At 67.3% G+C, this 25,451-nt stretch overlaps 7 protein-coding genes across 7 annotated transcripts; 3 read left to right on the top strand and 4 right to left on the bottom strand.

Moving 5' to 3' along the window:
- Positions 1-1,872: 1,872 nt before the first annotated feature.
- Positions 1,873-3,695, top strand: CHLNCDRAFT_133126 (expressed protein; the record flags this gene model as incomplete). The annotated part of the gene is made up of 6 exons (XM_005852029.1): positions 1,873-2,062; positions 2,239-2,360; positions 2,503-2,578; positions 2,701-2,831; positions 3,050-3,155; positions 3,331-3,695. 6 exons carry the CDS (start codon positions 1,873-1,875, stop codon positions 3,693-3,695), a joined length of 990 nt encoding a protein of 329 aa, XP_005852091.1.
- A 361-nt stretch (positions 3,696-4,056) lies between these two features.
- Positions 4,057-7,652, bottom strand: CHLNCDRAFT_133125 (hypothetical protein; the record flags this gene model as incomplete). Its single annotated transcript, XM_005851687.1, has 10 exons — positions 4,057-4,224; positions 4,460-4,611; positions 4,794-5,095; positions 5,216-5,795; positions 5,950-6,061; positions 6,240-6,347; positions 6,516-6,645; positions 6,813-6,913; positions 7,056-7,238; positions 7,347-7,652. 10 exons carry the CDS (start codon positions 7,650-7,652, stop codon positions 4,057-4,059), a joined length of 2,142 nt encoding a protein of 713 aa, XP_005851749.1.
- Positions 7,653-7,929: 277 nt separating this feature from the next.
- CHLNCDRAFT_133124 (hypothetical protein) lies at positions 7,930-8,776 on the bottom strand (the record flags this gene model as incomplete). Its single annotated transcript, XM_005851686.1, has 3 exons — positions 7,930-8,343; positions 8,431-8,593; positions 8,730-8,776. The coding sequence occupies 3 exons, from the start codon at positions 8,774-8,776 to the stop codon at positions 7,930-7,932; spliced, it is 624 nt and encodes a 207-aa protein (XP_005851748.1).
- Positions 8,777-12,856: 4,080 nt separating this feature from the next.
- Positions 12,857-16,137, bottom strand: CHLNCDRAFT_133122 (hypothetical protein; the record flags this gene model as incomplete). Its single annotated transcript, XM_005851685.1, has 5 exons — positions 12,857-12,883; positions 13,428-13,850; positions 13,987-14,736; positions 14,909-15,900; positions 16,050-16,137. The coding sequence occupies 5 exons, from the start codon at positions 16,135-16,137 to the stop codon at positions 12,857-12,859; spliced, it is 2,280 nt and encodes a 759-aa protein (XP_005851747.1).
- A 1,760-nt stretch (positions 16,138-17,897) lies between these two features.
- On the top strand, positions 17,898-21,006 carry CHLNCDRAFT_49444 (hypothetical protein; the record flags this gene model as incomplete). The annotated part of the gene is made up of 13 exons (XM_005852028.1): positions 17,898-17,991; positions 18,549-18,646; positions 18,740-18,843; positions 18,962-19,016; positions 19,209-19,316; positions 19,490-19,520; positions 19,670-19,692; positions 19,823-19,901; positions 20,036-20,100; positions 20,247-20,378; positions 20,508-20,573; positions 20,721-20,784; positions 20,891-21,006. The coding sequence occupies 13 exons, from the start codon at positions 17,898-17,900 to the stop codon at positions 21,004-21,006; spliced, it is 1,035 nt and encodes a 344-aa protein (XP_005852090.1).
- Positions 21,007-21,201: 195 nt separating this feature from the next.
- On the bottom strand, positions 21,202-22,223 carry CHLNCDRAFT_18455 (hypothetical protein; the record flags this gene model as incomplete). The annotated part of the gene is made up of 6 exons (XM_005851684.1): positions 21,202-21,285; positions 21,411-21,466; positions 21,581-21,633; positions 21,762-21,856; positions 21,953-22,057; positions 22,146-22,223. The coding sequence occupies 6 exons, from the start codon at positions 22,221-22,223 to the stop codon at positions 21,202-21,204; spliced, it is 471 nt and encodes a 156-aa protein (XP_005851746.1).
- A 723-nt stretch (positions 22,224-22,946) lies between these two features.
- On the top strand, positions 22,947-24,827 carry CHLNCDRAFT_133119 (hypothetical protein; the record flags this gene model as incomplete). The annotated part of the gene is made up of 6 exons (XM_005852027.1): positions 22,947-23,028; positions 23,153-23,493; positions 23,631-23,704; positions 23,874-23,955; positions 24,209-24,338; positions 24,568-24,827. 6 exons carry the CDS (start codon positions 22,947-22,949, stop codon positions 24,825-24,827), a joined length of 969 nt encoding a protein of 322 aa, XP_005852089.1.
- Positions 24,828-25,451: the final 624 nt, after the last annotated feature.

Here is a 25,451-nt window from a genome sequence, read left to right as displayed (position 1 = left end):
ATCATCCACCCATCGCTCCTGCCCCACCCTCCCCGCCCCGCCCCCCGCAGGCGACCAGTTTGCGCTGTTTGAGGCCATCACCGCCCTGGCCATGCTGGTGCGGCGCTTCGACTTCCAGCGCGCCGCCGACGCGCCGCCAGGTGAGGGGCCGAGGCCTGGCCGCTGCACGGGGCCGGAGCACCGCCCAGTGCACCACATGGCGGGCTTGGCGCTCGACTTGATTGCTACTTGATTGCCGTCTTGCCCTCTCCTGCCGTTCCCATCTCTTACCCTCCCCGGCCCCTGCCTGTGTGCAGTCGAGATGACCACGGGTGCCACCATCCACACCACCAACGGCCTCTGGCTGGACGTCAAGCCTCGCCAGGTGCCGGCGGACGAGGCGGAGGCTGCCGCTGTGGCTGCCGCGGCGGCCGCTGCGGCTGCAGCTGCTGCCGCTGCTGCCGCCGCGGGGCTGGTGGAGCAGCGGGAGATGGCCCTCGCGTTCTCTGATGCAGCCTTCTCTGATGCAGCCAACCAGCAGCAGCAGCTGAACCAGCAGCAGGCGTGATGAGGGGGCTGCTGCAGCGCAGCCAGCCGCAGCAGCTGTTTTGGGCAGCGGCCAGTGGGGCCGGCCTGCCCTGCTGCTGCGGGCCGCGCGCCCGCGCCTTCCGCGACTGCTCACAACAGCAGTTTTGATGCTTTATTGACCTTGCCGGCGCCTTGGGCTGCGCCGCGCCGCCGTCTGATGCCCGGACTGGCGGCGCGGCGTGGCACGGCGCCGGCTAGTGTGTAGCTGTACCACCCGCAATCCCATTTTCGGCCTCGGGACGGCCGGTGGGCTTGGGCCCCCCCTCACCACCCATGCCTGGCGGTGCCAGGGACCACGCCCGCTGCCCCCCCGTCCTCACTGTTTCAATCAGGCGCCGTGCGCACCCATCGTGTGCCGCACCCGCCCCCCCTTTCCAGTCGTGTCCGCTGCGCTGCTTTGGCTGCGCCGCTGGCCCGTGCCGCACGCGCCACCCTGACGCCGTGAGCGATGCATGCCCCCCCGCCTCCCCCACCTACTGCCTCACACACATATAGGAGTGCAAAGTGCCCACTGCCCGCATTGTGTTTTGCACCTCACTTGCCGCATTCAATCTCCAAATTTTAGTTCCGCCTGGCTCCACCCTGCCCTTCTTCTTTCCACAGCTTGATGTAAAACCGCAAGCTGTGTCTGCTGGGCGGCGCCGGCCGAGGCGGGAGAGCGTGCATGGCTATTGCAGGGGCCATTGGATGCATCTTCAGCACCCTCACCTGCCCATTATTGACCTAGAAGCTTTTGATCTGATGGAGGGTTTGCTGATGAGGCGGCGGCAGGCAGGCGCCTGCCGGGCAGGCTGAGGGGGTATGGTCCCTGGATACCTGGCAACCATGAAACAGAGCTGCTCACTTCTTGCACGGTGTCAGCTTCGGATCTTCGTACCGTTGAACTTCTGCGGGAGCAGCTGCTGGGGACGCATCGCACAGGGTCAGTTTGTCACAAGTCACTTGTAGAGCCCGGGGCGCTGCACAGCACGCACCAGTGCTTCCCAGAGTGTCTAGGGTGGACAAGAGTGCGCTTGCTGTGCCGTCACTTGGGTCTGCCCGTAGTAGCCTGTTGCAAACTGGGAGCCTCGGCGTGAAGAGGTAAGCGGCTGCAGAGCTTCGTTGGTGCCGCCTTGGGCCGCGGGGGAGTCCCAACCTGCAGTCGCACATGCATGGCGGCCGTCCCGCCCGCGCCCGCCTTCTGAGCAGCGTGTCGATGCCACTGCGCGTCGAACACGGTTGAGCCGCATGCTTTCCAGCTATTAGCCATAAACTAAGGTAAAGGCTGTGCTGCCCTGGCTTGCCTTGGCTGCAGCCGAGGCCCGCATGGAGCGGACCCACGGGCTGAGCAGCGGCGGCGGCAGCAGCCCGCAGGCGTCCGCGGTGGACAAGATTGTGGCATGGGACCGCCGCTTTGCCATGCTGGGACTGGCCATGTGGGGAGGCACGGCGGTCAAGGTCGCCCCCGCTCTGTCGACTTTTGAGAACTGGAACGCGATCGTGGGCATGGCAGGGAGTGAGTGCTGCTGCCTGAGTGCCCACTGTCAGCAAGTGGGCGCGGCGCGGCGCGGGTGGCTGGAGGACGGAGGCGGCGGCCGCGTGTGTGCCCACCGCGCTGCCCCTCCCCGCGCTGCGCTTCTTGCGAGCAGCCCCCCTGCGCCGCCGCCGCCGCCTGCCGCCTGCCCGCCGCAGTGTTCCTCGTCTCGGTGGCCTGGCCCACCTGGGCGCGCCGCAGCTACGTCCGCAACCGGGTCGCCGCCCTCGCCTTCCTCCGCGTCTTCCTCTTCGCCCTTCCCTTCAACTTCAGCCTGCGGGTGAGAGCAGCAGGCGCGGCACGGCCGGCCTGCCACGAGCCGCGTTCGGTGCCTGCGCCGGCGCGTGCCTCCGATCCTCCCGGCGTGGGCAGGCAGAGCCGCGCTGCCCATGTGCGCACTGCGCCCGCTCGCCTCCCCGCAGGTCTTCAACGCCCTGGCGCCCGATGTGGCCGCCGGCAGGCTGGGCCTCGTGTCCAACGTGTTCCAAGTCTTCATGAGTGAGAGCCGAACCGCCTGCGGGAGGCCCGCGCCGCGGCCTGCCTGTTGCTGGGCGGCACCAGCTGTGCTCACGCCCCCCTCACCGCCCTCGCACGCCTCCCGCCCCCGCTCGCCGCCGCAGGCATCCGCATCGCGCTGCTCAACTTCACGTCCATGGGCTGGAGGGTGCCCTTCCGCCTGCACCTCGTGCTGCAAGCCATCAACGTGTCCCTGCTGGTCCGCTTCGGGCTGAGCAGCTACGTGCAGAGCAAGGTGAGCGCGCTTGCGTGGCATCCGCTGGTGGCACAGAAGATGAAGGAAGAATGCCATGCGTGTGTGCACATGCCTGGGTCGCCTGCCAGCCCGCAACGGGTCGGCTGCCAGCTGGCAGCGCCCACCTGCCTGCCACCTCAACCACCCCGGCCGACGGACGCCGGCGTCCCCGCCCCCCGCCGCCCCCGCCGCCGCCGCCGCCTGCCTGTCGCGTGCAGCTGCTGACCAGCCCCGAGGTGGAGGCGGTGGTGGGCGCCGTGAACGGCTTCATGTCGTTTGTGGCCTCCGCCACGGTGCCCTCTGTCACCATCATCGCCCCCAAGGGTGAGCGGGAGCCGGCCAGGGAGTCGGCCCCACGGTGCGCGCCATGGTGCATGAGCCAGGGGTGCCCCTGAGCCTTCCGGTCTAGGCTGGCCAGTGCCCTCATGTGCATGTGTGCCGGCTGACGTGGCCTGCCGCTCCGTTGCCTCTGCGCCTCCCACAACCCCCGCCTGTGCAGGCATCGACCACCAGCGCGTGGCCGTGCTGCTCTTCTGCTGGGCGACCCTCGGCTACCTGCTGCCCACGCTGCTGCTGCTGCCCAACGTCCCCCGTGGCCCGCCACCCGCGCAGCAGAGTCAGGGCACAGCCTCCAAGCTTGGGGATGCCATCGAGACAGGCCTCCGCTTCCTGCTGCCGCCGTCGCAGCAGCAGCAGCAGCAGCGGCGCCAGCAGCAGCGCCCACAGCGGCGTGAGGACGAGGACGGCCCGCAGCTGCCAGCCAGCGCCCCCTGGGTCATGTGCTGGTGGGCGGTGCTGCTGGTGGTCTGGTCGGGCTGCTGCCTTGCGGCGCAATACCTGGCTCCGCCGGGCAGCGATGAATAGGGTCCACTTGACAATTCTGCTCTATGCATCTGCTTCAGTGCTTTTCCGTGCCTTGCAATGCTCGTGACGGTCAGGCTCGGTGACTATTCTGCCCCTTCTCTTTGCCCTGAGATGATTTCGTCAATTTTCTAAGTGCACGCCAACCGCCATGCATAACAGTTTATCAGGTTTTCCAAGTTCTCGCTGCAAGATGTTATCCATTTTGAGCTTTGACCCTTTTTACTACCAATGCTTCTCCACCTCCTCCCCCAATGCCTTCCTATACTACTTCCTGCTTATTCCTTCCGGCTTTCAGAACTTACATCCTCAACTGAAGTTGCGTGATGGTTTACAAACAAGAAGCACCAGCAGTAATCTCTGCTTAGCCCCACGCCGGCGCCGGCGTCGCTGCCTCGCTTCCAAAGCGCGCCACCACCTCGCGCCGCGCGGCCTCCTCCGCCAGCAGCCCCACCGCCAGCAGCGCTTTGGGCGTGCAGCGATAGGCGGCGGCGGTGGCGTCCAGGTCCGCCACTGCGGCGCTGGCCAGCTCCTGCAGCAGAGGCGTGGCAGAGGCGTGGCAGAGGCACAACATGTGCATGAGCCGAGCGGCCGAGCCAAGGCCAATCGCACCATCCCTGCTCAGAAGCCACACGCCACATGCCACATGGGTGGGTAAGCAGGGCACCATACAGGCCAGTACATACCGGGCCGCCCAGCCACACGTGCGGGCCCCACAACCAGCCGCCAGGCAGGCGGGCAGGCAGAGAACACACACACGCACACACCTGCACAGCCAGCATGAGCTGCCGGGTTGCAGGCGCGAGCTGGTCCACCCAGGGCGCACGCTGCACAAAGGGCTGCGCCAGTGCCACCCGCGACGAGCGGTGCAGGCACAGCTTGCAGCCCGGCACCTCCCGGTCGGCACATCCAGGGCACTCTGCACACAGCCAGGGCCGCAAGGCAGGCAGCTGCACCATAAGCCCTGCTGCAAGCAGCAAGCCACTCGGTTAAGCAGGCCTGGGAGGCCAGGGGATGCACGATGGGCGCCGCAGCAGCCAGCCCTCGCCACGCCACAGGGCAGCCCTGATGTCTAACCCACACACATGCTGCCACACACACCTTTGCGCGGCTTGGGCACAGCCAGCGCCATCTGCATCACCGGGCACCGCTTCATGTCGCGGCCGTGCCGGGCTGAGCCGCAGAGGAGGCAGGGGCCGGGGCCTTCGCCCTCCCCCACCGCCACCTCCAGCTCCCCGCCATCGCTGGCATCGTCACTCGCCCCCGCCTCCTGATGCTGCTGCTGCCCCTGCCGCTGCAGGCGCTGGTGCCGCCTCAGCAGGCGCTGCAGGCTCTCCTGCACCCCCTCCTCCTCCTCCAGAACCTCCTCTGCCTGATCAACCGACAGCGGCGCCGCCATGCCCCTGCACACGCAGGCACGCCGGGGGAGGGGCTACCCCGCTCGGCAGTGGCGCATCTGCAGCACCGGCCTGCTTTGGATGGCCCCTCCACACGCACACGCACGGTCCAACCCTGCGCCTCACCCTTGCTGGCACAGTGCGGCCAGGTGCAGCAGGTCGGCCGGATCAATCTGGGCCTGGATGGCGGCTCGCGGCGCGCGCGCTGTGGTCAGCCAGCTGAAGGGATCCACCAGCGCCATGTCGGCAGCCTGCTGCCCCTGGCCGGCGGCGGCTGCGACGGAGGAAGCGGGGGCGCCGCCGGCGCTGCTGCCGCCGCCGCCGCGGCGCTTGGGGCGGCTGCCTGCCGTGGCAGTCCCCACGGCGGCGCGGGGCGGGCCCTGCTCCCTCTCCTGCTCCAGAGCAGCAGCAAACTGAGACTGGTCCCAGGCCAGCTGCTGCCGCATCGGCGCCATGGCATCCTTTTGCAGCTTGCGCAGCGACTGGTTGGTCGCCTGGGAGCGCCTGGCCGGCTGCTGCAACCACTCGAGGTCAGCCGCCGGCGGTGGCGTGGCCGCCGTTGCAGCCCGCGCACGCTGCCTTGCACGCTGCTGCTGCTGCTGCTGTCGCTGCTGCTGCGGCGGCAGCGACGGCGCCTGCTGCCTGGGGGGGCTCCGCTGCCGCCCCTCCTGCTCCTGCTCCTTCCGCTGCTTCTCTGCCTCCAGCGCTGCAGGGAGGCGGCAACACATCAAGCACCATGAAAGTTCCAACCTGCATCTCCTCTCGAGTAGTGCATACAACTACGGGCCACCCTCCCTTTCCGCTGCCAGGCAAGGATCGCGAGCCGCTGCCACCACACAAGCGCCACCAGCTGCGCCCACCTGCCACATAGCCGGGGTTGGCCGCCAGCAGGCGCACCAGCCGCTGCTCTTGGTGCCCTGCCGCCTTCATGGCAGCCAGGCGCACGCACCCGCCCAGGTCGCTGCGCCAGGGCTGCAGGCCGGCAGGCGCGGCGAGCACGTGGCGGATGTAGGCAGGAACACACAGCAGGCGAGCAGCCCAGGCAGCAATGCGCGAGCCTGCCGCCGCGTGATGGTTGCTGTCAGCCCCAGCCAAGCGCAGATCCTCATGCGCTGCACACGCCACCGACCTGTCTGCAGGCCGGACAGACGCCGCAGGCCTGGCGCGGCGGCGCCCACAGCGGGTCTGCCGCCCGATGCGCGGCCACCAGCGCCTCTGCATGCGCGCTGCCATGCCGCAGCTTGGCCCTCCGCACCTCCTACAGCGGGGCACACCCAAGGGGCACAGCAGGAGCGGGGCTCAAGCAGGCATCACGCAGCCCGACCGCCTCCAGCTAGGGGCGCACTCCAGGGGAGTGCTGCCTACAAAACTGCCCACAGCGAGCGGCGCTAGGGGCCGCATGTCTTGGTGGGCCACACATCCTCACCCCTGCCTTGCGCAGCGCCTCCCGCCGGAGCTGCGCCGCCTCCTCCCCGGTGGCGCCGCGATACGGGCGTGGCTCCTTCTTCTTCTCCTCCTGCTGCTCCCCATCCGACCCCTCCTCCCCAGCCCCGTTGCTGCAAGCAAGCACGCATGCACGCGTGTGTGGCAGGCATGCGTGAGCTTATCAGCAGGGCAGATGTGCGGTGCCCTGTTGGCCCCAGAAGGGCCGGAAGCTCGGTGAGAGCAGCACATAACTTGCACAGGCCCAGCGGCTGCGGCGTGCAGCCTACACAGCCCGCACCTGAGCCTCAGCAGGTACGCGTGCAGCTCAGGCCCAAAGCGCTGGCGCTCCTCCCGCTCAGGGTAGTGCGCCAGCGGGTAGTTGAGTGTGGGCGCCGCCACCTGCATCACAGCCGCCGCAGGTTGCTGGGCGGGTCAGGGACAGCGCCAGGCCGGGGGGGTGGCTGGGCTGGGTGCGCGCGGCGGAGGGGGGTGTGGCGTCTGGTGCTGCGGGATTCGGCGAGCCCGCCACACACACGCGCACCTTGCGGCCCATGATGGCGATGAGGGCGCGGTCGTGCACGCGGGCCGCCGCCTGCCTGCTGGCGTGTGTGCCCAGCTCCTGCATCTTGCCGCGCCCTCCGCCCACTTCCGGCGGCATCCTCACCCGCACCCGAAATGCTGCCGCCCCGAAGATCCGGCCCTCCGGGTACACTCCTTGCCAGCGCTGCAGCGCAGCAAATCAGGCAGGAGCGGGGAGGGAGCCAGCAGGTCTTCGGGAGGCAAGAGGGTGGGTTGAGTTGTTGCGGTGACAGAGGGATGCAGCAGCCCGCACCTTGCCACCCTCCTTAGAATCTCGAAGGACATCGCTGGACAGGTTGTCATGGCCGCTGTGCTCCTCCGCTTCGCCCTCCGAGGTGCTGCTGCCGTCGGCGTCGCCTTCGTCAGACGCCGCCTGTCCCGCCGCCGCCGCCGCTGCGCCTGCATCGTGGAGGCGCTTAGCGGCGGCTGCTGGCGGCTCCGCTCGTTTCTCTGCTGCTGTGCTGGGCGTGGCCCTTGTCGACCGGCGCCGCTTGGCGACAGCAGCCGGCGGTTCCTGCTGCTCGCCAGGCTCTTCTTGCTGCTGCTTGCGCTTGGGCATTCGCTAAATCGAGCGGAGGCTATCTGGCAGTCCGCCGCTCAGCGAGGGACACAGAAGCCCCAGCAGCACCCGGCCCGGCCTCACCCTGCAGACAAACAGAATGAGGCATGCGTGCAATGCGCCAATAGAGCGATGTCGAACATCACCGCGGTGGAACGAGGCTGTCAAATGGTCCAAGGTGCGCTGCGCTGTGCTGCGCTCCCCGCTGCCGCTCAGGTGGGCGCATACAGATATCAAAACAGTTAAGAGGGATGGTGCGGCTAAGGGCACTGCATTCCTATCCTGCTGCCGACGTGGCGTTCAGCAGCGGTCGCACGACCGCCGCCATGCACGTCACCCATTGCCGCAGGCCGGCGGGCTGCAGGTGGGTGCCATCGATGTACTGCTGCCTGTTGCGCGGGTCCAGCCCTCGGTTGCACCTGCTGAAGTATTTTATGCCTCGCCGCTTGGCCACCTCGCGGTACTGTGCGCTGAGCGGGCGCAAGTCTATGTACTGGCTTGGCAGCAGCGCCGGCACTGCCAGCCTCGTGCGCGGCCAGCTGGCCTGCAGCCAGCCCAGCAGCCAGTCCAGGCGCTCCACTCCGTGCGACTTGGGGTGGTAGCGCGCATCGTTGTACCCCACCAAAATGACTGCCACTCTGGGAGGAGGGCGGGGGGCCTCGCCGCCGTACACTATGCGCCATGCCAGCTCCTGCGGTGCACGGGGCGCAGGACGAGAGTTAGCCTTTGAGGGTTGCAAGGCGGGTGCATCGGCAGGAACCGATCCGCAGCCTCTCACCTCCACGCTGCTGCCACCCATGCCCAGCGGATCAGCCACCAGGCCTTTAAAGTGAGGGTCCCACACCCTGCTGCGGGTGGGCAGCATGTTGGCTGTGTTGGAGTCGCCGTACAGAATCAAGTCGTAGTGCTGTCCCGCCTTGCCCCTCGCCGCCACTTGCGCCCTGCAGTGGCCAGCAGACGGGAACGAGTGGGCCAAGGCGGACTCCATCCAGTGCATAGAATCCCACAAACAACAAAGCAAACAAATGCCCATTTTGCAGGCCGCGGGGCAGGCACATGCAGGCAGCCATGGCGCACTTGCTAGCTTCGTACTGCCGCTGCGCCGTGGGCCGCTGCGGGGTCATGTCCACCCATTCAGGCACGCCTGGCAGGCGGCGGATGGGCGGTGGGGCGGGCGCGAATGGCGGGCGGGGCTTAGGTGGCAGAGGAGCGCTGACTGGCGGGCGGGGCTTGGGAGGCGGGAGTAAGGCAGCTGCTCCACCTGCAGTGCATACAACAGCAGCGAGCATGCGACATGATGTCACACACGCAGCGCTACATGCAGCATGAATGACTCCCCTGGAAACAACCACCGGTTGGCAAATGGCGCAGTGAGCGGTGCAGAGCGCATCCCCACCGCCGGCAGCTACTCGCTGGTCTCCACCCCAACCACACCCCGTCAGCCTGCGCCTCGGTATGCTAATGCCACTCACCGGCCCCAAGCAGCAGCACTGCCAGCAGAGTAGCCGGCACTCGCCACATGCACACGCTGCCTCAGCCTAAGCGGGGGTAAGTCAGGAACCCGCAGACAGACAGTGCGAAGCCAATGGGGTGTTCAGGATGGCATTGGACCTGGGTTCCAGGGCGCGCCCTCCCGTGCTGTGCTGTGCCACTTTGCAGCTCCTTCGCATGAGTTGGGGGACACGGGGCTCGTCATTGATACGCCTGAATTCTTCGGAGACCAGCCTGCACTAATCCCAGCGCAGGGAGCGCCTAAAAGAGAAATGGCCAGACGCTCCCTTACCTCCGCGCTGTTGAGGTATGCTGGGGCCAATAAAAGGCATGCTATTGCCAATCAAGAGCGATGCATGGGATAAGTGCATTCATCTCGTCTGCGCGCTCCCTGCAGAGCGGCGGCGGCGGCGGCGGCCACTGTAGCACCACCTGGGCAGGTGGGCCTCTGCTCAGCTGCCGCTGCGCCCAGCCGGCTTCTGCACCCAGCGGTGACGGTACTGCCTTCCCTGAGGGGATGGCAGCCGCTGGGTGCAGCAAACCACGGCGGTCCCGGCCGGCAGAGCTGGCAGCGCAGCCAGGCCGCGGCGGCACCTGGTTTTGGCAGAGCCCTGTCCACCTTCACAGACGGCGTGGCCATCACACCGGCCATCGAGGCGCAGCTGGAGCGCATCCAGCGGCGGCACGGAGACGTGCTGCAGCAGCTGAGCGGCGACGCCATGCTGAAGTGAGCGCTGCGTGCCGTGTGCTGGTCGACACCGATGCCACCCCTGCCCGTCCTGCCACCTTGGCGCCAGCCTCCGCCGCCGCATTCTCGAGTACAGACTGAGCACTTCAAGGCACTTCTTTGCACGAACATTGTGCTGCTGCCACACGGCCTATGCCCCGCACCTGGCTCCAAGCCTGCCGCCGATCGACGCCTTGGTATCCCGCTGCCGTGCCCTGCCAGGATGGCGCCTGCTGACATGGCACGGCTCAACAAGGAGCTCAGTGACCTGGAGCCGGTGGCGGAGGTGCTGCAGCAGCTGCAGGCCAAGCGGCAGGAGGTGGGCGGGCAGACATCCCGGACGACGGCCTGGAGAAGCGCGTTGCAGCTCCCCACTTTCTTCACGGTGCCGAACATCTGGTTCCGATTGCGCAGGCAGCTGCTGAGCCCAGCCCCTGTGTGCCTGCTGCGCCTGCCGCTGACCGCTGCAGCTGGCTGGCCTGGCGGCGCTGGCAGAGGATGATGGAGAGGATGAGGAGATGAGGCGTATGGCGCAGGAGGAGCGTGCAGCGCTGCTGGAGCAGGTGGGCGGCCAGCCAGCAGCCTTGGTGTGGCCATGCCCCCTTCCCCTCCACTGCCGCTGTCCGAATGCTGGACTGGCTGGCAGCTTCGATTGGTTGATTCCCGGCACGCACTTGCCAGCCTGCCCAGCTCGCCGCCTGAGCCGTCCCGGTGTGACAAGGCATGCTGGCTGGCTGCCTGTAGAGTGCTCTGTGATTCTACCCCGCTGCTCCCAAACTGCAGCTGCCGGCACTGGAGCGTGAGCTCCTGCTGCTGCTGCTGCCCAAGGACGCCGATGATGCTCGCGGGGTGGTGGTGGAGGTGGGTGGCTGGCTGGGTGTGCGGGTGGTGTTGCTGCTGGTACACATGTGTGTCGGAGAGGTGGGTGGCACCGTCACGTCGCCAGCCGTCGTCGCTTGGTTGCGGCGGCTGAGGCCTGGGTCCCGCTGCGTTGTCCCCGCGACTGCAGCAACTGCCTGCGCTGCCCCTGTGCCATGCAGGTGCGTGCAGGCACGGGCGGCGACGAGGCCTGCCTGTTTGCCTGGGACCTGTTCCGCATGTATGAGCGCTACGCGGCGGTGCAGAGGTGGAAGTTTGAGGTGGGGAGGGGCGGCGGCTGGCGGAGGGGCTGGCAGGGGTGGTGGGCCGGGACGGCGACGGCGGCGCGGCAGGCCGGCACCGGCTGTGCTGTGCCCGCTGGGTGACGTCCCACCGTGGCTCCCCGCATGCCGCGAATCCTCCCTGCATCCTCCACCTCCCACCATGCCTCCCACCCCCTCGTCCACCCCCCCAAGCAGGTGGTGGAGCTGACCGAGAATGATGTGGGCGGCTGCAAGCTGGCCAGCGCCGCCATCAGCGGCGCGGGCGGCGTGTACGGGCGGCTAAAGTTCGAGAGCGGCATCCACCGCGTGCAGCGGGTGCCCGCCACAGAGTCGGGTGAGGGCTGGGATGGCACGGCGTTTAGAGCGGGCAGCCGCGTTTGGTGAGCTGGGCAGTGGAGGGGCGTCATGGCCGCACAGCCGCACTCGCAGAGGGGCAGGGCTGCCTGGCAGGCGCTCTGCCTGCTCACCTGCCCCCGTCCTCCCTCCCTGCTGCCATGCCTGCAGCCGGGCGTGTGCACACCAGCGCGGCGTCGGTGGCGGTGCTGCCTCAGGCGGATGAGCTGGATGTGGAGATAAGGGACGAAGACCTGCGCATCGACACATACAAGTGGGGGCGGTGGGGGTGGAGCTGTGCTTGCCTGGGTGGCTGTACAACTGTGTGTGTGTGTGTGGTGCGGTTGTTTGTGTGTAGGCAGGTGAGGGTTGGGCCGGAAGGATCAAGGCACTCCCCACTGTGTAGGTCTGTGGGGCGGTCACGGATGGTTGGGGGAATGCGTGTTGCTTGCTTGCTCACCCGCCTGCACGCTCCCGCCGCCACCTCAGGTCTGGCGGCGCCGGCGGCCAGCACGTCAACACCACCAACAGCGCCGTGAGGGTGACGCACCTGCCCACCGGCCTGGTGGTGGCCATCCAGGTGCCAACCCGAGCTGGCTTGAGCTGAGGCCTTGTATGGGTGCCAGCGGCCACCCCTGCGTTAGGCCTGCTATTGGCCCATGGCTTCATTCATGTGTACCAGTGTTCCCCAGTGGAACACCGCAGCCAAGGCAAGGCAGCACCCTCCAACCCGGCACCCTGTGCCCGCTTCTCTCATGCAGGACGAGCGGTCCCAGCACAAGAACAAGGCCAAGGCGCTCAAGGTGCTGCGCGCCCGCCTGTACGAGGCGGAGCGCCAGCGCCAGCGCCTGTCGCAGTCGCGCGAGCGCATGCAGCTGATCGGCAGCGGCGACCGCTCCGAGCGCATCCGCACCTACAACTTCCCGCAGGCGCGGGCAGCAGCAGCTGGGGCACGCCCCGGCGCTGCACGCTGGTCGCCTGCTCCAGAATGGAATGACGGAGGGCATGCTCTCGTCTGCTGCCATGCTGCTGTGGGCCTTCTCTCCCACGCGGCCTGCTGCGTGCGCTGGGTGGACCTGGCGGCTGCTGTGCTGACCTGGCGCGGCCCTGCTGGCTGGCAACAAGTTGCTTGCTGCTGTGCGTGCTGTGTGGGTGCAGGGGCGTGTGACGGACCATCGGGTGGGCGTGACGGAGCACGGCATGGAGGGTGTGCTGGGCGGGGAGCGGCTGGGCGTGTTCATAGAGGCGCTGCAGCTGCACCACCAGAGCCTGCTGCTGGCCAGCCTGGACCAGGGGGCATGATGCATGCACGCATGCGCCGCTGCGACATGCACGCTGCGCCTCCTGTATGGCCATTCACTCCTTACATGATCCAATTCCCTGTGTGATGCATTGCAACATGGGATTACAAGGGGCAGCGGTCACAGCAACGGCATGCACGCAGTCGGGCTGGGGCACAAGCGGCAGCAACGCGCGGGCAGTCGTGCCTCTGCCTCTGGTGCCGAGTGCTCCTACTGCGGGCGCTCCCACTGAGTCACCTGCAGGCCAGAGGGGTGTGCACCAGCCGCACAGCGTCACTGGCGGGCCACGGCCAGCATGCCCAGCGGGCACAGCAGATGGGAGGCGGGCGCAGCGGGGGGCCGCCCGCCTGCCAAGCCAGCCTGCAACTCACCTGGCGCTGGCTGCTACCAGCAGCCATGCCAGACTCGACACCCCATGATTAGACATGCGCAGTGTTACAGCTGCCGGGGCATGCAGGGCTGTGTTCGAGGCCACGCCAGGCCCCACAACCGACCGCAGCAAGCGGCCCTTACCACCCCCACCGGGCGCCTTGCGCGGGGCGCGCATCCCCCACACACTTGGGGCCAGCCAGACCTGGCAGGCACAGAACGGTTAGGCACAGGAGCAGCGCACAGGCGGGCTCGTGGCAGTGGCAGCAACCGCTGGCGGTACCTCCCTGTGGCAGGTACGGCCACCCCAGCAGCCGCACAAGCCAGCTGCATGCTCCAGAGGGGTCGAGGGGCGGTGGTGCGGCAACCAGGGCTTTGGCCCAGGTAGGCAAGGGAAAGAAAATGAGCTCACCGCTGAAGCGAGGTGGCCATAGTAGACGCGCTTGTGGCCCTTGTCCCACATAGCTTGCCAGCCTGGCGGCAGCCCCGCTGACAGGGCGTCCAAGTCCGGCATCTCGAACTCGCCCACGGCGCCAGCCGATGCATCCGCCTGCGCCTCGGGCGGCAACACCGCTGTCGCCACCGCCGCCGCCGCGCCCGCCGCCTCGTTGTGCGGCCGCCACTGCTGCTGCTGCGGCTGCTGCTGCACCCGCTGCCGCCAGTCGCCCGGCATGGGAGCAAAGTTGGCGTTGGCGTCGGCGGCGCCGCTGCGCAGCTGCTGCAGGCGCCACTCCTCGGCCTCCCGCCGCCGCTGCGCCTCTGCCGCCGCGGCTCTCGCCTCGGGGTCGTCCAGCGCAGCAGCCGCAGCCTCCTCCTCCTGCTCCTGCTGCGCAGCCTGCAGCAGGCAGCACACCAGCGGCGCCTCAGGGCGCCCTGGCCAGCAGCGAAGGCTGCCATAGATGCAGGGATGTGCCGGCCCAGAGGCCACACACCCTATGCCGGCGGCCCAGTTGCCGGGCACCCCAGCTCACCTCCTTTGCCACAGCAGCCCACTTGTTGATGAGGCTGGCAGCGCCCTTGCCAAGCTTGCTGGAGCCGGCAGCATATTGCGGGCCGCCGCCGCGCGCCTTCTTGCCGCCGCTAGGGGCCGCCGCCGCCTCGCCCGCCCCTGCCGCCTTGCGCTTCTTCCGTACCTCTGCTGGCGGCAGTGGCGCCGCAGCGGGCGCCTCGGCTGGCAGCGGCGGCATGCCAGCAGGCGGCAGCGGCGCAAGGTAGACCAGAGGCCCTCCTCCAGGCTCTGCTGCCGGGTAGGCTGCTGGTAGGGGAGGAGCTGCTGCCGGCGGGCTTGGTGCAGGGGCCAGCGACACTGGCGCTTGTTCTGGCAGCGGCGCAGCAGCAGCAGCAGGACTGCTCTCAGCCGCTGGTAGTGGCGGCTGTTCTGCCCTAGGCTGCTGCTGCTCCCCTGGCGGCGGCAGCTCCCCCTCTTCCCCGCTGCTGCTGCCGCCGGCGCTGGCGGGCCGACTGCCTGCTCGAGCTGGAGCTGCCTGCGCTGCCTCTGCGGCCTCGCCTGATGGCGGCGTGGTGGCGGCAGCGGCCGTGCTGCCCTGCAGCGCGTGCAGCTGCGCCTGCAGCGCCGACAGCGCCATGCGCATCGTGCCCTCAAAGTCTGTCCACTTGAAGGCGGCAGCCGCGTCACCAGCCTCTGCCGCCGCCTGCTGCGCCTGGGCCAGCAGCAGCAGCAGCGCAGAGAGCGCCTGCGCCTCCACGGCCAACCGCGCCACCTGCGGGGCGCGCCAGGCAGTGGAGCAGCAGGACGGGCAGGGAAGTGAGGCAAGGAAGCGGCCACAAAGCCGCCCCAGCGAGGCAGGCAATCAGCGATGAGCCGGCCAGGCAGCCAGGGCAGGGTGGGGCGCTACTGCATGCGCCAGGCAGGGCGTGGTACTGCTGCCGCACCTTGGGCACATCATCCAGGAGCGGGCCTGCCGCCTCGGTACATTCCTCAGCTATGCGCTCAGCTGCCTCCAGCGCCGCCGCGGTCGGGGCTACCAGGAAGGCAGCGCCTAGGTCGGGGGCTGCAGCCGGCGCCTCTAGGGCGGCAGACGGTGCGGCTGCTGCTGCTCCACGCTGCTGCTGAGCGCCTGTGCCAGCCGTGGCAGGCGCCGCCCCCGCCGAGGCCCCGTCGGACGCTGCTGCGGCGCCGGCGAGCAGCGTCGCGCCGGCGGGCGGCGTCCATGCCACCTCGTTGGTTGCTTGGTTCCAGCAGTACCGCCTGCCGCTGCCAGTGTCCAGCACGAGGTACCAGTTGCTGCCGGCGCCCTCCACCGGGCCCAGCACCTGTTGCTCGGCAGCGCCGGCTCCGCCCGCGCTGTCGCCGTCTGTGGCGGGCCCGCCTTGGGACGCGCCGGCTGCTGGCGTGGCTGCTGCGGCGCCCTGCGGCGGCTCCCGCTCGCCGCCGCCGCCATCCTCCTGCAGCAGGCCGCTGCTCTCCAGCTCGGACAGGAAGCTGTGGAGCTGTGCGTCCATACTGTCGCCTGCAGGCTTGGCAGCGGCTGGGGCGGCGCCAGCTGCAGCGGGCCCTGGCTCCCCAGCCAGCGCCTGGACGGCGATGCCCCGCTGCGGGCTGGCTGCTGCCGCGGGCTGCCCTCCGGATGAGCGTGGCGAGTCGCCCGCGTCCTCGTCGTACCCCAGCAAGCTGGCCAGCGCATTGTCGTCCCCAGAGCCTGTAGGGCTCACTGCTGCCGCCGCTGGTGCCCCCTGCCGCGGGGCTGCCGCTGCTGCTGCCGCAGGCGATGCGCTGCGGCCTCGGGGCTTGGGTGGCGGCGGCTTGAAACCATTTGCAGCGGCAGAGGTGGCGGCGGCAGGCGGGGCGGTGGGGCGGTCGGCCAGCATCGTGGACACGCCTGCTTGCAACGTCTTGGCCGCAGCTGCAGCAGCGGCGCGAATCTCTGCAGCGGGCAAGAGAGGGGCAGAGAAAGGTTGCACGGGGAGGTCGACTGAAGCAGCCTGGCGCCCGGCGCGTCGGCAGAGGCGGCGGGGGCAGGCCCGGCAGGGAGCTGCACTGCGCGGCCTGCGCACTTGCAGTTAACCGTCTCACCCTCTGCCCGCGCTCCTGCAGGCTGGGATGGCGCTGCAATGACGGGCTCATCCTCAGGAAACAGCAGACGAGGCCTCCTGGGGCCCATGCTGAGAGGCACGCGAGAGGTGTGAGGTGCGAGAAGGCGAACTCGCCTTGAAAAGCCTCCTGGTACGGAGGAACTGTAGTGCAGGGAGGAACGCTGAGAACGCTGCGCTGCCCCCAGCCCGCAGCACACTGCAGTAACGCATTATTGGCTGAGAGGGCCTCGCAGGCGACATCCCCGAGCAGACATTTTCCCTTTCGATCACTCCGCACACCAGGTAGGTGCTGCTTGCAGGGCGTGCTTCTGTTAGCTGTTGGCTACCTAGCATGGCTGCAAATGTCGCCGCAAGCTCCTCCGGCATGCACCTGACGCGTTTCCCACTGCCGCCACGCAAGGCGGGTGGCGGTCGGGTGGCAGCTGCACCCCGCCCAAGGCTTTCATGGTTGCCGTCGTGGCTTCCCTCATTGCCTTGCAGGTGGCTCCAGCGTGCCCACGCTATGGACGCCTCGGAGCTCGCGGCGGCGTGCTACCAGGGGGCAGATGCAGACCTGCTGGGCCTGGGCGTGCGGATCGGGACCTACCTCCAAGTCCTCTCCGCCATCCTCAACCTGAAGCTGGACACCAACGACGCCCCAGGCGGCGCATGGCTGCAGGCCTTCACGGCGGTGCCCATCATGGCCTTTGCCCTGAAATTCGTGCTGCAGCGGACCATATCCAACGCCATGTTTCTGGCCACGGCGTATATTGGCTGAGAGAGCACGAGGCGCTGCGCCGTTCCGCAGCGCCGGGCGATGATGGATGTCGCTGCCTCAAGCTTCTGGTGCTGCTCATCTGCCTGTCCATCCTGTTGTAGCTTTGACGTGCTGCTGTGGTTCGGACCCGCCATCCCTGCCTCCCCACGCCGCAGGTGGATGCAGCTGCTGATCATGCCCGCCGTGCTGCTCATGCCCGCCGTCCGCTGCCTCAAGCTGCTGGTGCTGCTCATCTCCACATCCATCCTGTGGAGCTTTGGCGTGCTGCTGTGGTTCTGGGCCTCGGGCTACCAGCGGCTGGAGCTGCCGGAGTGCGGCTCTACGCAAGCCTTCTTCTTTGCCAAGGTGCCCGCCTTTGGCTGGTTCCGCTGGGTCAACATTGGCGTGCTGGGGCTGGCGGCGGCGGCCTACCTGGTGCTGCTCACGCTGCTGGCTCCGCCCACCCGGTTCTCCCGCGGCCTCATGGCACGTTTCCGCCGCGAGTTCAACCGCCCCATGCGCATCGGCGCCGTGCTCCTCTGCCTGTGGATCATCCTCATCTTGGGAACCGAGCTAACCTGTGAGTGGAACAACATCTCGGGACGCTGGGCTGAGCCCAGCGTCACGCCAGGCTGGCGCAGCGGTTCGACGACGACGCCTGAAATGCATTCCTTCCCTTGTTTTCAATCTTAAGTTTGTTGGTAATTTAAATGCCCATGAGTTGATTAAACGGTTGATCGATGCGAAACCTGCAGTTGCACCTGTGCACCTGTCCGCGGCATGGTTCTGCGGCGCCGGCGCCTGGAGGAGGCACGGCTGCCACATCACTTGCAGCAGCGACACCCACGGCTTCCTCAACATGCATGACCCTTTAAACCCACAGACCTCGGCTCCGAGAGGATTCCAGAAGAAGAAGAAGAGAATACGCGGGACGCGTGATTTGTTCCATCAAGGACGGGAGCTGCCCCAGCACGGCCCAGCATGCAGGTACACGCAGCTCTTGCCGCGTCCTTCGACCCCAACCCAAACTGATTCCTATTAGCTGCACTTTGCACGCACACTTGAGCATCCGGGAGTGGAATACGAGCAACGATGAAGGCGATCGCTGTCGTGGTGCTCGCCGTTGCGGCGCTTGCACGGGCGGAGACCGTGTCCGCAGGGATTGCGAGGGCGGAGGCAATGGCCTGTGAGTGACCCTGCGGCCTGCAGTGCAGCGGTTTGGGGGCCCCGTGAAAAGAGCTGCGTGTATCCAACCGGAAGCGGCGCGCTTCCTGCGGCCTCCCCTGGCCAGGGAACGCCGCCTTGTGACCATCAAAAGCCACGGCAGCGCAGCCAGGGCGCGGCTAGCTGCCCACCTGCCACTCCCGCCCCCGCCGCCATGCATGGCGCCGCCGTCATACCCTCAGCAAATTGACCACATCTGGGGTCTAACCCAGCGCCGCCCAGCACTGGGCAGAGCTCTGCTAAATTTCCCACCGACCAGTGCTGCCCAGCGCAAATGCTGCACATGCAGCGCGGACAAGGCGCTTGCGGGCAACCCCAGCGCCGCTCCAGCGCCGCTCCAGCGCTGGAGCGGCGGCGGTGACCAGCGCTGCCCAGCGCCAGCGCTTCCCAGCACTGCCCGCGGGTGCTGGGCAGCACTAATGTAGCACTGGTCGGTGGGAAATTTAGCAGATGTCTGCCCAGTGCTGGGCGGCGCTGGGTTAGACCCCAGATGCACAGTGAGCATCCTGCCCGCTGCAGACCCCGACGGCAGCACCACCACCTTTGCCGCCAGCTTTGGCAACTCGAGCTGCGCCAGCGAGCCCGCTTGCGACCCCTCCCGCTCGCCACGTGTTCAGGTGCGCACGCTGACATGCCTGGCCTCGCCTGTGCCCCTTTCCAGGGGAGGCACGCACTCCTGACCTCTCCCATAGCTACCTACTCACACGCAGGTGCTCCACGAGGACGCTCGCATATTCCTGTATCATAACTTTTTGACTGACGAGGAGTGCGACCACATCATCAAGTTGGCGGAGCCGACGATGGCCCGCTCGGGGTGGGTACCAGAAAAGCAAACAAGAAGAGTAGTTGTGGGTTCTTCTTGCTGCTGCTTCATCTGCTGCTGCCCCTGCCGCTATCGCTGCTGATCATGCACCTCTCCATGCTCCCTGCAGCGTGGTGGAGACAGACTCCGGCAAGAGCAAGATCGACAACGTCCGCACCTCGAAGGTGTGTGTGGGGGGGGGGCAGGCTGGCAGCCATGCCTGCGCTGCCAGGCCCGCCCTCTTGCTGGCGCTGCTCCCTCCTTACACCGCACCACAATGATCGCCAGCTGCGCTGCCTCCTTGCTCTGCATTGTTGCTAGTTTACAAGCAGCAGCTTGACCCATCTGGGATGTCGCATCTGCCCTTCCTCCTACAGGGCACCTTCTTGAACCGTGGCCACGATTCCGTGATTGCCGACATCGAGGCCCGCATCGCCAAGTGGACCCTCATGCCCGCAGGCAACGGCGAGGGCCTTCAAGTGCTGGTGAGTGTGGGGTGGGTTGGGCAGCCAGCCGGGGCGGGAGAGCAAACGAATGGCAAGGAGCTGCCTGGGGGAGGTGAGCGGGCATGCACATGTGTACACCGGCTCAGCTCCAGCTGGGCTTGTCATTCTGCTCACCTCTCATGACTCACCCACTCTGTCTGCCTGATGTGCAGAAATATGAGCATGGCCAGGAATACGAAGGACGTGAGTCTGCTGCGTGCATGTGTGGCTGCCGCGTGCATGTGTGGCTGCCACTGGGAGGTTGTGGCGCCGCCAGGCTGCCTAGATGCCCCTGGCTTGTCCTAGCCTTCCTGCTGCTCATTTGGCTGCTTCTGTGGGGATTTTCACTGCAGATTACGACTACTTCTTCCATAAGGTGAGTGCACACAATTGTTGTTGTGGCACCCACCGATGTGCGGGTGTTGGCGGCGGTGTGCAAGGACGGTATGCATACGTGGCTGTGAGCCCACCCGTGGCTTGTGCTCCCCCACCCTCCCCCACTGCAGGCAGGCACCGCAAATGGTGGAAACCGCTACCTCACCGTGCTCATGTACCTGAATGACGTGGAGGAGGGCGGCGAGACTTGTGAGCGCTGGCTGGCTCCACTCTGCGCATGCGCCCGCGCGAGGACCAGCGCCTGTCTGCCTGCCGCTGCCAGGCGGCGCATCGTCCCACATTGCCACAGACACATCCGAACCTGCCACGCTGTGCTGGTGCAGGCTTCCCCAACATCCCCTCGCCCAACGGCGACAACGGCCCAGAGTTCTCAGAGTGCGCCAGGAAGGTGAGCAGGCACCTCCCCCACCCACTCCTTCCTTATGCACTCAGGATGGCATGCACTGGTGTCACGGGGCCATGCATCCACTATCCCCTCGCATTGCGCGGCCGCGCTGATGGCTGGCGGCGGTGCTTTGCCGGCTACCTGTGCAGGTGCTGGCTGCCAAGCCCAAGAAGGGCAACGCCGTGCTCTTCCACTCCATCAAGCCCACGGGCGAGCTGGAGCGCCGCTCGCTGCACACCGCCTGCCCCGTGATCAAGGGCGTCAAGTGGTCCGCGCCCAAGGTAGGGAGCAGAGGGAGTGGAGAGAAGCGGATGGCGGATGCCATTGTTGCTCCATGCCATGGTGTCTGCTGCCATGGGCGACGGTTGACACACCTCGTCGCTTCTCTGGCCCCATCTCCATCTCCACAGTGGGTCCACGTCGGCCACTACGCCGTGGGCGGCGAGAAGCCACAGCACATCCAGCAAATCCCACAGGTGGGGCCGGCCGCCTCGAATGCACCATCTGGCGCCAGCAGCTGGTGCTGTGCTGCAATGCTGGTGTGCGCTGGCAGCCAATGTTCCGATCCCCGCTTTACCTCGCCTGCCCCGCCCCCTCTGCACATGGTCCCCATCACCCTGCAGGGTGATTCGACGTACCCCGAATGCAAGAACAAGGATGCCGCCTGCGACTCCTGGGCCGGCAATGGTGAGCATCAGCGCCCTGGCTGCTGTGCCCGGCGCTTTGCTGAGCATCTTGCGACTCTATCTCGCGCTGGCATGACCCATGATTCTGCATGCGACGCCTGCCGCAGGCGAGTGCGAGAAAAACCCGGTGTTTATGGTGGGCACCAAGCAGCGCCCCGGCCACTGCATCAAGGCTTGTGGCAAGTGCAGCCACTTCTACACCGCCGTCGACGAGGAGGCGTGACCATGCAGCTGCCCCATGCAGCTGCAGCTCATCCACTGGCAAGGTGTGGCACCGGAGCAGCTGTGGCTGGCGCGCTGCCACAGTTAAAAACGAACGAGATCTGTAAATTTTTTCTCTCTCATTTACCGTGTGTCCTTTCCCTTACAATAAGCGTATTGCAATGCAAGCCCCCCACAAAAAAAGAGGTCTCGGCACTCAGCTGTTGCCCTCCTGCGTCCCCACCACCTGCACACCCACTGTGCGCGTGCGGGCACCATCTAGCTCCACTAGCATCACAGACTGCAAGGGGAAACCGACAGCGGTGGCAGCCTGAATCGCCAGGCAGCCGCAGCATGGGCCAACCAGCATGTGATGGCAGCTGGAAACACTGCTAGTGCCCCCAGGGACAGTCCTGCCTTCCTCACCTGCCAGGTGCCGAGCGCCAGCCGCCCGCCGGTGATGGGCACAGTCTCTGAGTTGCCTGCAGCATGCGGGAGGCAGTCGATGGAGTGTCGGCTGAGTGCCTCTGGTTTTCAACAAGACAGCCCGCTCTCTTCAGCCTCAACGTTGGCCAGCCCAGCCCAGCCCAGCCCACCTAGCACCATTGACAGCAGGTGGGAGTGCGCATTCTCAGGCTCCTGTGCCGCCCTGCAGCACGCCACCGACAGAGAGGGAACTAGGCCAGTTCAAGGCGGCATGGAGCCAAGGATGCGCTGCTGCCAGGCGGTCTGCACGGCCCCCTGCAAGCCTGTTCGCCGAGCAGGGCCGCTCACCACGCCTCCCAGCCGCCCGGCCAGTCTGGCGGCGCCTCCCGGTACTGCAGATCGTTGTGGAGGTACGGCTCGTTTGGCGGGGCCAGCTTCCGCAGGAACTGCGCAGCAGAGGCGGGGCGGCGGGGCGGTGGCGGTGGCACAGGGGCGCGGCAGGACACGGGCAGCTGCAGACAGCTCATGAAGCTCGTGGGCACCTGCCGTATGTCGTCCAGCAGCCGGGCCTCGCACTCGTTGATGGCGATGGCGGTGGTGGTGTGGCGGGACAGGATATTCACAAAGCCCTCAGCCACGCCCAGGCGCTCCACCTCGGCTCGGATCTGCACAAGGGGCATGGGCGGTGGCATGCAGGCAGGCGGTGATGTGCGAGGCGGGAAGAAGGCATCGCACGGCTGCTTGCAGGCCCCTCGCCTGTGGCGTGATGTCCACGATGTGAATCCCAGGCTTGGTTTCCAGCTCGAGCTGCATGTAGTGGAATACGGCAGCTGCGACAGTCTGTTGCGCTGTTGCAGCAGAGCGGGCCGCCAGCGGGCGGCGCCGCGCTGCCGCCGCCTGCTGGGTGGTGAAGGCACGGAGCTTATTTCTTGACCGCATCTGCGGACTGGAGCTTGCAGTGCTGCAAGCCGCGACACCGCTGCAACTCGCACTTCCGAGCATTTTGGCGGACCACGGACTGCACACGCCGTGTGCTGAAAGTGTCGGCAGTGCTGGATCCCAATGTCGCAGGCCCAGGCTTTACTGCAGATTGAGGCGAGGCAGCGCCCGTCGTCGCCAGGCGGGCGGGGTCGGCACCGAGGGGGCGGGGGGACAACCATCCGGCTGGCAACCAGTGATGGACATGCCTGGTGATGATGTGGGAGCCGCACCCACAGAAGATCCACATGCTGCATGCGGCAATCCAAAGCATGTCGGCGGGCAAGCTACGGCGGGTCAGCTGGCTGCCGCCGCCTCCACTTTACTGCGCCGTCTGTCAAGCTCCCTAAGTGCCTGAGCTCAATGTACAGATTACGGATGCTGTACCATAACGTGTGTGGACTTAACGCTTGCGTTGGCCCTGACATTTTGCTGCCACCGGCTGTAGCTTGCTGCCGCCGGCCGCTCAAAGAAAGCCCGGCGCCCCATGCATTTCCTTCAGCCTGCGCTGTGTGCCCATCCTTTTCCCTCGTTCATCGGCGCTAAGGCATCTAAAAAATGAGCGGTCTGGGCAACCTGCTTGGCGCATATGGTTCAGAGGATGAAGATGAGGAGCAGGAGGAGGAGCAGCAGGCGGCGGGTGAGCACTTGGTCGTGGCCTTCTGACAGTGCTTGCCTCCAAGCAATGCTGCGCCAGACTCTCCCATCGCTGGCTCCATTTTTCTGACGCTCCGGCCCCTCTCCCTCTGCTCGCCTGCCCGCAGAAACACAGCAGACGGGCCAGGTTACGCTGCTGCGCGAGAATTCGGGGGCCGGCCTAGACCTGTCGCACCTGACCAGCGCGCCCGCCGCCCGGCCGGTGGAGGCAGACACCGCGGCAGCCAAGGCCGGCGCAGGCGAGCTGCTTCGCCCGCAGTCGGCCGCCTCGGAGCAGCGTGATGAGGGCGGCGCGGGGCCAGCAGAAGGGCCAGCACCCATGGATGCAGACGGCGAGCTGCAGGCGGCGGGCGGCGGCGGCGAGCAGCCTCCTGCCACGGCCGACGACCCGCTCAGCCTGCTGCCGCCTGAGATGCGGGAGCCGCCAGAGGGCGAGTGCGACCCCGCAGTACAGGCAAGCCACGCGTTATGCACCACCGTTGCAGCTGAGACCATAGCAACTCCTACAGCGCAGCAAGCGCGCCGCTCTTCCCTGCCCCGACTCGCCAGGCCGCTGCCATGCACTGCTCCCGTGCTCCGCTGCAGGCAAAGGTGGCCAGCTGGCTGCACGTGCAGCGCACCCGCGGCAAGTACATCAACGACGAGATCCGCAAGAGCAGGTGGGCGGGGATGGGCGGCGAGCCTGCCTGCCTGCCGGGCTTTACCTGCTGACTGTGCCTGCATGCTCAGCGCTACGTCCTGCGTGCTGCCCGCCTGTCCGGCCTGGGATGCGCGGCGCCTGAGGTGTGTGCAGCACTACAGTGGTTCCTCACGGGATACCTCCTGCAGGGGGTACCGCAACCCCGAGTTCTTTGCCAAGATGGTGGAGCACCTGGAGATCCAGCAGTACGGCACCAGCTTCGCGCCAGAGGTGCGCCTGGCCCGCCGCCTGGCCTGCCGCCTGCCAGAGCGGCCTGCCTCCGGCTGCACAGGGCTGCGCATGTGACGGCCCTGCTCCTGGCTGTATGAGGGCAACGCTTGTGGGGCCCCTGCTCATTGCTGGCAGGCGCGGGTCTGCTGCGCATGGGAGTCCCTTGCCTCCGACGTTGCCGCAGCCCATCCCGTCCTCCCACCCCCTGCCCGCCCCCCCACCCCTCCCGCCCTCCCTGCCCTCCGCGCCGCAGGTGTTCGACCCGTCAGCACTGCCCCCCGAGGACTACCTGGATGCGCTGCAGAAGGAGTGGACGGCGGAGGAGGAGCGGCGCAAGGCGGCGCGCGCCGCGGGGCAGGGGCGCGTCGAGTTCCTCAAGTCGGGTGGGTGCAGCGTGGGTGAGTCCAGGCCTGGTGGCCGTGGTGGTGGGGGGACGTGGCTGCGAGTGTGTGGGCCACATATGTGCGGAGGTGGGAGAGGGCGTGTGGTTGTGGAGGTGGGAGCCCAGACAGCTGGGCGGCTCTGGCAGGCTGGCGCGCCAGCTGGGCCGCTGGCTGGCCAGAGGTCGACAGCTGCCTCATAGCTGTGCTGCTGTGTGTGCGTGCTGTGCAGCCTCCCAGCCGAGCCTAGTGGGCACCACGCTCAAGCCCGGCCTCAACCAGCCTGGAGTGCTGCAGCCCGCGCCGGCGTACCCCCCTCCCTCTTTGGCGGTGGCGGCGGCGGCCGCGCAGGCCAAGGCGGCGGCGGTGGCGGCGGCGGCGCAGCAGCAGCATGCGCAGGCGGGGCTCAGCGCGGCCGCGGCGGTGGCGGCGGCGCAGGCCAAGGCAGCGCAGCTGGCGGCGCAGATAACAGCAAACATGCAGCGGCGGTAGAGGAGGGGAGTCGCGCTGTGCGGTATTGGGGCATCAAAACCTGGTGCCAGCCCACCTGGCCCCAGCCCACCTGGCCTGGCTGCTTGCTGTAAAACACGGTTGATACCCCACCATTGCCTAAAGGCAGAGCCGAAAAACATCATTGGAAACCCACTGGCTGCTGTGCCGCGGCATGCCGCCTCAGCGGGCACAGCATGGCGATTCTCACGCTCGGAAATGTCCCTTGCGTTTATTCATTCCGATGGTGCACCGCCATACACAATGCTGCGATGCCCAGTGAGGCTGCTGAGTGGGGAGCAACTCATCGCTGTGTGTTCCGCCGGCGACACGCTCGCCGACCTGCGCCAACAGCTGGAGACACAGCGGGGGGGCCTTGGCCGTTGCAAGCTGAATTTGCGGGTGAGCCGAGGGGTGCACCGTGCTGGACCGCCGCCCTGCTCCCGCCCACTGCTGCTGCGACGACGGGCCAGCATGCCGTGTGCAGGGATCCTTTCTAGATGACGATGCTCGCTCGATTGATGACCTGGGGCTGCGACCTGGCGAGTTTCTGGTGCGCCGCTTGCCTGACGGTGCCCTGAGCTGCCGCTGCAGTGGCTGCAAGCACCAATTGTGTACTCATCAACT

Source organism: Chlorella variabilis (genome assembly GCF_000147415.1).
Source record: "Chlorella variabilis unplaced genomic scaffold CHLNCscaffold_1, whole genome shotgun sequence".
In the NCBI taxonomy this organism is placed as follows: Eukaryota; Viridiplantae; Chlorophyta; class Trebouxiophyceae; order Chlorellales; family Chlorellaceae; genus Chlorella; species Chlorella variabilis.
The sequence above is the reverse complement of the archived record's forward strand: the minus strand, read 5'-3'. Positions and strand labels throughout refer to the sequence as shown.